The sequence below is a fragment of the Miscanthus floridulus genome, chromosome 18 (assembly GCF_019320115.1).
Source record: "Miscanthus floridulus cultivar M001 chromosome 18, ASM1932011v1, whole genome shotgun sequence".
NCBI classification, from domain to species: domain Eukaryota; kingdom Viridiplantae; phylum Streptophyta; class Magnoliopsida; order Poales; family Poaceae; genus Miscanthus; species Miscanthus floridulus.
The window spans coordinates 120,383,236-120,395,935 of NC_089597.1; the positions used below are offsets into that span (position 1 = coordinate 120,383,236).

The 12,700-nt window shown below is 42.4% G+C and overlaps 1 protein-coding gene across 1 annotated transcript; it reads left to right on the forward strand.

Annotated features, from left to right (window-relative positions):
* Window positions 1–6,955: 6,955 nt before the first annotated feature.
* Window positions 6,956–12,075, forward strand: LOC136520424 (cell wall integrity protein scw1-like). Its single transcript, XM_066513929.1, has 10 exons — window positions 6,956–7,453; window positions 7,594–7,656; window positions 7,852–7,936; window positions 8,038–8,100; window positions 8,467–8,542; window positions 8,697–8,733; window positions 9,375–9,481; window positions 9,570–9,639; window positions 11,193–11,275; window positions 11,614–12,075. Exons 1-10 carry the CDS (start codon window positions 7,160–7,162, stop codon window positions 11,660–11,662), a joined length of 927 nt encoding a protein of 308 aa, XP_066370026.1. The 5' UTR covers window positions 6,956–7,159; the 3' UTR covers window positions 11,663–12,075.
* Window positions 12,076–12,700: the final 625 nt, after the last annotated feature.

Here is a 12,700-nt window from a genome sequence, read left to right on the forward strand (position 1 = left end):
AATATCTACAACTTTTATTTTAGTCATCTTGTCATTTGACAAAATTTCAACCTTTCAAATTGGAATTTTTGAAAAACAACAAGTTCGAACCAAAATTTGAGACCCAAAATGATTTCAACATAAAAAGTGATGAATACTAAAGTTGTTCAACTCATTAATATCTACAACTTTTATTTTAGTCATCTTGTTATTTGACAAAATTTGAACCTTTCAAATTGGAATTTTTGAAAAACAACAAGTTCGAACCAAAATTTGAGACCCAAAATGATTTCAACATAAAAAGTGATGAATACCAAAGTTGTTCAACTCATTAATATCTACAACTTTTATTTTAGTCATCTTATCATTTGACAAAATTTGAACCTTTCAAATTTGGAATTTTGAAAAATGACAAGTTCAAACCAAAATTTGAGACCCAAATTGATTTCAACATAAAAAGCAATGAATACCAAAGTTGTTCAACTCATGAATATCTACAACTTTTATTTTGGTTATTTCTTCATTTGATAAATTCTTAGCACATATTGTTCACTAATCTTACACATGTCTCATATAGTTTATTAAACCTTACGAGAGATGTGTCACATTTGTGAACAATGTCGTTACCATGTTATACGTTTAGAGAATGATTTTAGAAAATTTTAGAAAATTGATAGAGAATGATTTTAGAAAATTTTAGGAAAAAAATCATCAATTATCATGTTATACGTTTACAAATAGAAAAACATACATGCCTTTATCACAAAACGGCGAGTGCTCCAGTGGTAATGCACCAATATGTCTAGCAGCAGGTCGCGGGTTCGAATCTCCCTACGTGCGCTATTTTTTGGCAAAAAAAAGGGAGGCGGAAGGATGCAGGTCCACCTAGACCGTGTGGGCCACGCTGCCCCACTTGTTCGCCGCCACATCCTCAGGCTGAGACCCGCTGGTGGGACCGCATCGCCACGTCTTTGAGGTTGGGACCAATGGTGGGACCACATCGCCACGTCCTTGAGGTGGGACCTGCTGGTGGGACCACGACGCCATGTCCTCGAGGTGGTACACGAGCCAAACGATCTATGATGATTTAGTTTTGTTGTTTTATGACGATTCTTTTGTTTTCGTCATTATTCTTCGTGCCAAAGCTCCGTCACTTGTTACTTATGACGAAGCTGAAAATTTCGTCATAGAAGGCGCTTGTTCTATGATGAAATTTGTAAGCGTCACGACTGAATCGTCATTGATGAACACATTTCTAGTAGTGGCAGGATATGAGGCAGAATCTTTCCTTCCAACTTCTTGGCTACCTTCTTCCTATGATTTCATTTGATCAAATCTTCTATCTTATAGTGTCCAGCAAGTCGTCTAGGTGCTTTACCTTCTCAGGCTTGATCCAATTATTGAATGACTTAGCCAAATTATTAGTCACATAATCAACCTTTGACAATGTCCTATACTGGCTCCTGGTCCAAAGTTTCTTGCAGATCTTCATTGCCTTAGGTTTGGCTCCAGCCATTGCTTGATAGTGCTTCTCAAACATGTAAGGGCTCCATGAATACAAAGAAGCTCACAAGTGATCATCAAATACCTTCCCACTGTACCTCTTCTTGAAATTCTATACTAAGTGATACATACACTCTCTATGTTCAGCATTTGGAAAAACTTCACTAACCCTATTCATGATTGCCTAGCCACAATCTGTGCAGAATGTCAAGCCCTCTGGGGCTATTGCATCCTTCAACCTCTCCATGAACCATACCCAATTCTCATTAGTTTTTAAGTCAATTACACCAATAGCTACTAGATACATCTAGTTATGCCCATCTACTACACAAGCAATGCACAACTGTCCCCTAAACCTTCCTGTTAAAAATGTGCTATCTACTGCAAGATATGGTCTACAACCTCTATGAAATCCATCAACACATGGTTTCAGTGCAAAGAATAGCCTATTGAACCTGATCTTATTGTTGATTGTGTGATTATCAATGACAAGAAATGATCTAGGACTTAATTCTTCTAACTGGGCCTTAAGCCTATACAGGTTATCAAAACTTTTGCCCCAAGGCCCATAAATCTTATCCATGGCAAGATTTTTACCTTTATACACTCTCTTGTAGGGCACCACAATTTTGTGTGCATCCTTCAACCTCCTTTGCAGTTCTGTTGCACCTAGAGTTACATCTTCCTTCAGCCAATCAATCATCTGATTACACACCCAGAATAGTGTTACCCCTACATAGATTCCTTACCTCCTAGTGCTCTGATACTCATGAGGATAGGGGTTCCTTTTCACCTACAAAACAATCAAGTAATGCACTTATTACAAGCCAAACAATGCAAGAAAAACAGGGAGCAGTCAATGAAAATAATGTACTAACACATTACCTTAATAGTGGCCCATCCCTTAGAGTTGAGACATGAAGTCTCCACCTGCGGCCCTCACTCTGCTGTGAGCAGTTCACCCTATACCTCCATGTATCACTCTTCTCAATGTCATAGTTGAACTCATGTTTAACAGCATGAGCAGCTAAAGCAATCTTAAAAAGCATTCATGTCCGAATACAATGTTCCTACTGACATAGGAAGGTCCTTCTTGTCATAATTAACATCAAGCATATGTTCAGGATCTCTATCTTTAACCATATCATCTATGTCTTCTACTTCATCATCAGAGGATTCATCATTAGAGTCTGTCTCAGAGGATTCATCAGCACCAGAACTCTCACCTTCCCATTCTTTACTCCCACCTTGGCTCTAAGGATTGGGAGGAGGTGGGGGTATTGGGGACCAAGGTCAATATACAACCCTTCCTCATCAACACCCACATGCTCATTCATTGGGAATAGAGGTTCAACAGAGTTCACAGTGCTACCAGAATCCTAATTAGGAATCACAGGGGCTCACTACTTGGGCTATGATATGCAACAGTCAACAAGCAACATTTGGAAGCCTTATGTTTTGCAAATATTTCAACCAAATCTTGGTCAGTGCAGACTTGGATGTTCACTTTACTATCCATGCAGAAATAAAATAATTTCACTATATCACCGTAGTTATGAGGATACTTGTTGGCAACATCAGCAACCAGGTCTGTGAAGTTAGTGCGGTCAGCATCCACAACTTTGTTCAACGAAAACCACCGTGCACGAGAACTGAGAGCAACAATCCAGATTTCTAAGTTGTAGCTACTTTCTGTGTCCATCCTATAGATGAACAAGGAGCACGCAATCAACACTACAAACATGGGGCACAAACGCAGGGCACTAAATACCAATCAACACCACAAACACAGGGCACCATGAAACCAAGGAGGGAAGCAGTGAACTCACTCGTCCGGAAGCTAATCCAGTCACTCGCCCACACCCTTGTCCCCCCATGCCACGCCTATCCTCTAGATCCAGGTCGAATCCATGCTCCACTACCCCATGCGCCGCCACAAGCACGGGGATTCGTCGTCTTCTCTCCCAGCTGCCGCTAAAGCCTCTGTCGTCAGATCTGCTGCAGCTAGGGTTAGAGAACTAAGGAAGTCGAGCAAGAAGAGAGAGTGAGAAACTAGGGGAGATGCTGGTCAATATCGGTCAACACAACCTCCACATACACCCGTGACTGAAAGAGCAACATGGACATTTTTCCTGCCCGATCCCATATGTAAGAGCTGCCAAACGGTCAAAATCAAAAAGAATGGAGACAGAATGGCATGTTGGACAAAAGAGTTTAGCGTCATGGCATCAGGGTTCGTGTGAACTTTTTGGTGACATGTAGGAATGGAGCATCTTTCATAATGGCACACAAGGAAAAGGCTTAAGAAGGCGAGCCATGCGAGGACGCGCGCGTCGGCTCAATCGGAGGCAACCACGTCGGCCCAATCAGAGGCAACCACGTCGGCCCAATCAGAGGCAACCATGGCCGAACGGAGCAACAAATTAGGTCGACCAAGTGCAGCAAGAAATCAACGGTCATACTGTAAAAAATCAACGATAAAGTACATAATCAAATGGACATGGTTAATTTTGCTATCGTGGCTACACTGGAAATCGGCCGAGCCTCGCGGCCTTAATAAGAAGAAAAATAGCCTTGGCGTTGCTAAGAGCCACCGAATTACTGCTCCAGTGGGGACCAGTGGCAGATTCAGAATAGAAATTCAGTTAAGTTACGACAAAATTTTTAGTACAGTACTACTAACGAAGGAAGAAACATGAGGTAAATAAAGAGATAAATATTATCATATGCTACCTCTTGTTAATACGATAGAGGAATACTGATCTACTCCCTCCGTCTAGAAAAAAAACAATTCTAGCTTTGAACCTGGACACATGTCCAGGTTCAAAGCTAGAATTGCATTTTTTTTGGACGGAGGGAGTAAACCGTAGTGTAAACACACACCGTTTGACTCTGTTTGACATGGTGCTTAATTTAGCGCTATACCACTAGATTTGGTCCATTCACAACTGATGTTGCATGCAGTGCTTAAGTTGCAAGAGCAGTGGCCACTACACTGGATCCCGTTTGCTCCGAAGGACGCTGATAACGCGCGATAGGTTGTGCTATTAACGCGAGCGTGACCTCACGCCACCGTTGCCCACCGCCCCACCACGGTGGGTAGGTGAAAGCTCTAGTTTGGTTTTGGTGAATTGATAAAACCCTAAGTGCTAACCTAGTTTATCAAAGTGATCATAAGATAGGTAGCACTACTCCAAGTGATGAAGCAAATAAAGATCATGACATGATGATAATGATGGCATGGTGATGATCAAATGCTTGAACTTGGAAAAGAAGAAAGAAAAACGAAAAGCTCAAGGCAAAGGTGAAATTTATAGGAGCTTTTTAGTTTAGTGATTGAGACACTTAGAGAGTGTGATCACATTTATGATCGATAGCCGTACTATTAAGAGGGGTGAAACTCATCAAAATACGGTTATCAAAGTACCACTAGATGCTCTAACTCATTGCATATGCATTTAGGATCTAGTGGAAAGCTAACATCCTTGAAAACGTTTGTGAAAATATGCTAACACACGCGCACAAGGTGATACACATTATGTTTAGCACTTGGGAGCAAGGTTTGAAACTTCACCGGCGGAGTGTCACAGAGTGTACTGGACGTTGGTCACGCAGTGACCGGACACTGGGGTCCTGCATCCGGTTAGTGGCGCGCAGTGAAGGCCACCCTTGGTCTCTTGACCAGACGCAGGTGACTGGACTCTGGCTGAACACTGTTCAGCATCCGATCGTGCTGATGTGGCGACGCACAGAGAAGACGGTGAGTGACTGGACGCTGGGGCGTATCCGCTCAGGAGTGACCGGACACGTCCGGTCATGGCTGGAACCTTACTGGAAACGACCGGACGCTAGGGTTCTATGTCCGGTCACTTTGAGCAGCGCGTCCGGTCATAACTTAAATGTACTGATGACCGTTGAGATCGAGCGATCAGCATTTGAAGCAGGGGCCACGTGGCATGCATCACACGATCGAACGCTGGGGTCCTACGTCCGGTCGATCTGATCGGCGCATCCGGTTGCCTCGATTTTCAGTGGACTGAGAAGCCAACGGCTCTATTTTGTGGGGGCTTCTATTTAAGCCTCATGGCCGGCTCAAGCTCACTCGCTTGGCCATTTGTATTGACATTGCAACCTTGTGAGCTTAGCCAAAGCCCTCCTACTCATCTCCATCATTGATTCATCATCTTTGTGAGATTGGGAGAGAATCGAAGTGCATTGCTTGAGTGATTGCATCTAGAGACACTTGGTGTTCGTGTTTCGCTGCCGAATTCGCTTGTTGCTCTTGGTGGTTGCCACCACTAGACGGCTTGGAGCAGCGAAGGAGAATTGGCATAAGTTAGTGATTGTTCGTGGCTATCTCTGGTGATTGTGAGGGCACTTGTACCTTCCCCGACGGAGCATCAAAAGGTAACCCTAGTGGATTGCCCGTGTCATTGAGTTACCTCACTTGTGGGTAGGTTCTTGCGATGTCCAATTATGTGGACGAGGTTTGTGCAATACCTCTTAGCCGTCGAACCACCAAGTGTTGGTCGACACAACGGGGACGTAGCGTGTTGGCAAGCACGTGAACCTCGGAAGAAAATTGGTTGTCTCTTGCCCTTTGGTATTCTCCCTGTGATTGAATTATTATTCATTTTGTGATTGGTTCACTCCTCTACGCGGCGGTATAATCACTTTACTTGCTCATTTACATACCCGCAAACTAGTTGTAGTAAGCTCTTTAGTGTAGCTAGAATTAAGAGCTTACGTTGTAGCTTAATTTCATCGAGTGGAGCTCTTTAGTGTAGCAAGTGTGAGAGCTCTTAGTGGGTAGTGACTTAGCAAATTGTGTATCTAGTGATCATAGTAACTAGAATTGTTGGATATGTGGATTGTAACCCTTGTATAGCTAAAGCAAGTTTGTATTTCGCTATTTATCGTACTAATCAAATTGCTCTAGTTGGTTTGTAGATTTTTAAATAGGCTATTCACCCCCTCTCTAGCCATATTAGGACCTTTCAGTAGGGTCTCGCCGTCCATGGCCCTGGATTGCCGACGAGACCCTACCATGCCCGCGATAACCTCCTTCTTCCCTTTCTCCAACCGCCGCCATGGCCATGGTCGTCCCTGTGCTAACCCCGCCCTGCTGCCTCTTTCGCCACACGTTCTGGCGGCATCACTGCTGCCTCTGTCTTGCTACACCATCAGGCCTGCCTGCCTGCCTCGTCCGACCCTCTTTCTAAGGCCGTCCTGACCTGTTCGGCTCATGGTTTTTGTGGAGGGCCTCCGAAGAAGAAACGGAGAAGAAGGTGGACGCGGGTTGCGCACTCGCGCTGGAGCGTCTCCATCGGTTAGAGTTTGCACGTTCGAACGCTTTAAACGACAGAAACAACTGTAAATATATTGATTTTCTTCTATAATCTCTTTAAAAATTCTATAAATTGATCCAAACAGGTCTGAATAAGGTAACTTTGTGAGGCAAAAGATACCAAACCTGACTCCAAAACCATCCCACGGTACTACGGTAGCACCCTCGAAAAAACACCCCAGTTCCGTCGGCCGCACCCTCACCGGTCACCGCCGCACGGCCCGCTGGGACCACCCACCGTGACACTCCACTACCCACGCCGGCGCCGCGGCAGCCCATAGCCGCCGCCACCGCTTGCCCGACCCCTCGGCCCTCGCTCTCCCGCGCCGCATGGCCGCCTCGTACTTCAACCACTCCTCATCCTCCTACCCGCCGCCGCCTCCCCCGCCGGGCACCTCCCCGTACGGCGCGTACCGCCACGCCTACCCGCCGGCGCCGGCACCCCCGGCCGCTTACGGCGCCTACTACGACCGCGCGGAGCAGGCCCTCCCGGTGCGGGACGAGCTCCGCACCCTCTTCATCGCTGGCCTCCCCGCCGACGCCAAGCCGCGCGAAGTCTACAACCTCTTCCGCGATTTCCCCGGATACGTCTCCTCCCACCTCCGCACGGGCAAATCCTCCCAGGTTTTCTCCTCCCCTTACCCCCAACCCCTCCGTCTGTCTCACGCTAGGGCTTGCACTTCTGCCAAGGAGTGCCATTCGTAAGGATGGCAAAAAGTTAAAAATCCCCTTAACCTAACCGACCTGGTTTTCCCCCTTTGCAGGCGTATGCGTTTGCTGTGTTTGCAGATCAACAGTCTGCACTAACTGCCTTGAGTGCCACAAATGTAAGTGCTGCATTACTGCACGCGGCATTGCTGAACAATAGTTATACTGAGTGCAGCTAAACTATTGGTCCCACATCCACACAATTTTCAATTCACCTTGCTTCTGAAGTAATTCTTTCCACGTCACAAGTTATGGATGCTAGTAATATGTTATATCAAGTTACAGTAGTGTTGTTGAGTCATTTCTTGTTGCAGGGAATGGTGTTTGATCTTGAGAAGAATTGTTCTCTTCATGTAGATCTCGCCAAATCCAATTCCAGATCAAAGCGCTTGAGATCAGGTAGACAGTTGCCCTTCAGTTCTGGACTATCTTTCCTTCATATGTTCCTTCTGTACTATGTGGTTCTTTATTGACATTGACCCACTTTTGTTGCCATTCAGATGATACTTCACCTTATTCTCCTGAAAAAAGAACTAGGAAACCAAGGGGATTTCCTGATTCAGGTATCACTCAAGTAGCTTTTCGGGCAGCATGCCATGAAAGAAAACCATCTGTATTTTCACACTACGGCGATGTTAGTGCTTACAGCTTATGGCAACTCCACTACAATCACTTGAACAATATAAGCTGTTCCAAATCCACAGTTCTTCTCCCTCCTAGCAGTCACAATTGATTTGTAACTTTCAGGGGAATTAGTTTATCTTGAGTTCCTATAGTATATATTCCACTATTTTCTTTGTGTTCATACGCTACTAAATGTGTTATCAGTGACTTCATATCCTCAATGAAGTGCCTCTTTACTCACATAGCTGAAAATTCTTACAAAGCCCTCACATTGCACATCTTTGGCACACTTTGCGCCCTATCAGGTGCTGGAAGCAATATTTACATATCTGGAATGGGTAATTCTTCACACAGCTTGAGTGGTTATCCCTCTGCACAAAGGTTATGGCACACTACTCGAGCACAGTTTTATCATGTGATTTTGTTGGGGGACCCAGCTTAAGCTACCCTCTAGCTCATACTAGAATGTAGATCATCAATCTAGATTGAAGCTATGCTTTTAGGAAATTATAGTTGACATTGTTCCATCTTGCAGTTACACAAGCCTTGAGTCTAGTACTTCTCTCAGCAAGGTAACTCATGGTCTCACACCTTGTCCCTTGATATGCATAACATGTACGACATGCTTTATTGTTTCGAGATTGAACTTTGAAGAAATGAAGCGAAAATATTGGATTAGGGGGCGGGGGGGGGGGGGGGGGGGGGGGGGGGGGGGACACTCTCCACCCGTACTCCCAATGTAGTTACTTTGAGATTTTGATATGAAAGGTTTTTTTGTGATATTCATCCTTGATTGTTCTGTATGAAGAAATATATGCCACTTTAACAGATAATTCTGGTATTTAAGATGGAAGATGTAAGCGTTTGCCACAAAGCATGCTACCTTTTACCAAGTTGTATTATTATATGAATGGGGGACACATTTGGTTGGTTCCAGTAACATGTTTTTCATTGTATGTTGAAACGATGATGAATGTAACCTTTGATGTTGACCAGCTGAGTAAGCCATATATTACAAACTGAACTTGTTCAATGAAACTCTGAATAAAGATCCATGTCTCTATGAACAAGAACTGCAAAGCTTAGGATTTAAGAAACAAAAATGTTTTGATACTGTCTGCTTTTAGTTTATTTTCTCCTGTTTTTGGATGAGATGCTTTATTTGAAGAGATGCAAGCCTTATGTAGTAGTTGTCTCATGCACTTGCCTGCAGGACCCATCCACATTTGCCCCTCAAAATAATCCTCCATGTCCTACTCTCTTTGTTGCGAACCTTGGTCCAGCTTGTTCGGAGCAAGAGCTGATAGATGTTTTCTCAAGGTATTGCCAATATACTGACGCTTCATGAGATGAGTTACCATCATATGGACTTTTTTATTTAGTTTGACACACATATTTTTATGATTAGTTGTGCGGGATTTGTGAAGCTCAAGATGCAAAACAAGCTTGGAGCTCCAGTTGCATTTGTTGATTTCAAGGTATACGTGGAGAAAAACGCCATTCTTCCTATGCCCCCGATTTCCATTTTAATTTATTTCCTTTGAATCAGTGATGTGAACTATCATTGCCTATTCTTAATGTCCAGACACTGTTGGACTTAAGGGTGAAAACGGCTGCCATAAGTACTGTTCCATTCCGTTCCGTCCCAATTTCTACATTTGACCTGCTCGAATTTGTATTGACGATCATTCCGACCATTTATGATTTTTCTGTTTTTGGTAAATCTGAAAATGGACGAAAATAATATGGCTATTTTTTTCGACCGTTTTTGCTTTTTCCGTTTTTTTTTCTGGGATATCCCGCTTTTGTCCGCATAGAATATCCTGTTTTAGGAAGTGCAATTATGCAGCACAGTCATCTATGCCACATCATAGTAGCCTTGTCATCTTATGGTCTTGCACTCTTATACTTTTGTCATCTTATGACCTTACAGTATGAATTAGAATTATTTGTGTTGGCAGTGTTGCCATGCCAGGTCGGTAGGTAAGTTTGTGATGTTTCTTGGTTCTATGTTTCCGTTTTGTCTGTGCGTATCCCAATCGTTATCGGCACGTTCCCGTTCGAATTGATCCGTTTTCGATTTCCGGTGAACCCCGTTTCCAGCCTTCCCGAATTCGATTTTGTTTCTGTATTATAATGTAAAAGTGAAAACAGGAGTGGGTTTATCCTGACCGATCCTGTTCTTTTTCATCCCTAGTTGGAGTGTTGGACTAATAATGGTTTTTTTTTGTTAGGTGACTTTAATATACAGGTTTCAATTTGTATGATGGTTAACCTTTCAATTAATGTGAAATATAGAAGCTTTAATTAGAGCTGACACAAGAATTGCACACTTGATTTCATGAGTAGGCAGATATGGGAAAAACAATTTCCTAAAAATTAAGCCAAGAAGACACCTTAAACCTTCAGAGTATCTAATCATATTCCTTCCTAACGATTGAATCCTGCAGTGATTCTCTGTTTAATGTGTTTTGGGGTCCATGAAATTGGAACTGAATTGCAGTTATACCGTTTTGGTTTTTGCTCTAGTGAAGCAGGTTATGAAAGCACATGTATTACAATATCACTGCATCATTATATGTAGTAATGTAGTTAATTCCAATTATCTCAGTTGGGAATGTTAAATACATAAGATGTACTCAATCAATTAAGGTTGGGTTATTTTTTTTTCTTTCTTTGAATGATTTGTATGCTTTCAGGTTGATCTTACTTTATGAGTGTACATGAATCTCATTGTCTTGCTGCATACACAGTTGCCAATACAATGCCCCATTTAGTATTTATAATCTACTGTGTACAGAGTTTTGAATACAAAACTGTTGTGATGTGATGCCATTAAATAGTGGGAAGCAACCTTAAATAGCTGAAACTAGACCTATGTCGCTTGCAATGCAATGCTTCCTTTTCTGTAGACATTTTTTTGAATTACTCCTTAAAGATTTTTTACACTACTGAACTACTGTTATCTATGTGTTTGAAATTCTTTCCAAACTTCAAAGTAAACCCTAAACCTAAGTCCTCATGTCTGCAGGATGCATTCAGTTCAACTGAAGCCATAAATCGTCTCCAAGGAGTTATCCTGTACTCATCACCTGGCGAGGGAGTACGTTTAGAGTATCCTATAATTAAAATTTTCTTTACTATTATATTTTGCTGCAATTTTTATCTTACGGTTTATTTGATTTCAAATTATATCTGAAATATCTAGTCTGAGATTAGTTCATGTCTGTTCAGTCTCACTTTGTCACTTCAATTCGTGAGAGATTGGCATTGCAAGTTGCACATTACCTTTAACAATCATTGTGAGAGTAACTATCGTCTCTGATTAAACTAGCTTGAAACTCTGAATAATGATGATGCATATTATATCTATTAACATGTACCATGTATGGTTGCAATACTTTCCATTCCTCTTTCTTGTACTTTTGATCTAGTTCCTTAACATGTTATAGATATGCAAAATCACGGATGGGCCTTCGGAAGCGTGATAAGCACCCCTAAGTGCAGCTGAAAGACGAGACAGCAGTTGTTTTCCATTCAGCACAAGCGGCCTGAGCATACTCGATGTTTGATGTTCGCACACAACTTGTACTGACACCCGAGTCCAATGACATCTTCATGCAGCGAATGTTCTGCTCATGAGTTAGGCTATGAGGTCCTTAAGATGCGTGACATTATGTAACTGGGTTTGGTTGTATCTCACCACTTATTATTACCTGTACACCTCTTCTTCTTTTTATTTCCTTCTCCGGATCTTGCCTCCTAGTCTTCAGATTTTAAGCTAGGATTGTCCCTTATTTACAGTTAAATTATTATGAGAAATCAGTTGTGCAGTATGAAATCTGTTGTACCTGTCGATGGGTGACAATAAGATCCAGGTGGGCTGGTGGGTAATGGAATAATAATGCGGGTCGATGAGTGTACTGTGAATAGTGTGTGTCTGCTGTTCGCATTCCGTGTCTCATGTGAAATCAGATATTAGAAAGGTGGATTTGGTGTTCGTTGTGCGATATCTATTTATTTTCTCATGCTAAATACATATTAGAAAGGTGGATTTGGTGTTCATTGTGCGATATCTATTTATTTTCTCGTGCTAAATACTTGTGAGATTGTGCAGTTTGTCGCTTAAGGTACTCATAAGAGCTCAAAGATCGCATCATATTTTACCCTTTTTATCATTGATCAGGGTTGTATGTGTGCTTAAACTAGACGGTGCATGATCATGCTCTCCTTTTTTTTTAAAAAAAAATATTATTATATTTGCCTCTACTAGGTTTGATCAAATCTACTCTTTTATGGGAAATTTTGTAAATAAATGACAATAAAGTTCAGCGTAGACGGAACCTAAAAGCTTGCCACCTGTCTATCTTGCACCCCCAAAAATACTCAGAAAAATGTAGTAGAAAAGAAAATGCAAGAGATTAGTTTTGCAGGTTGTCCTACTTTTCTGCATGAAAGTACTGTATCTAAATAGTGATGGTTCTGACTTCTGATGAACTATAGCAGCTGTTTTGTTTTTCAAAATTCACCGCCGGTCCC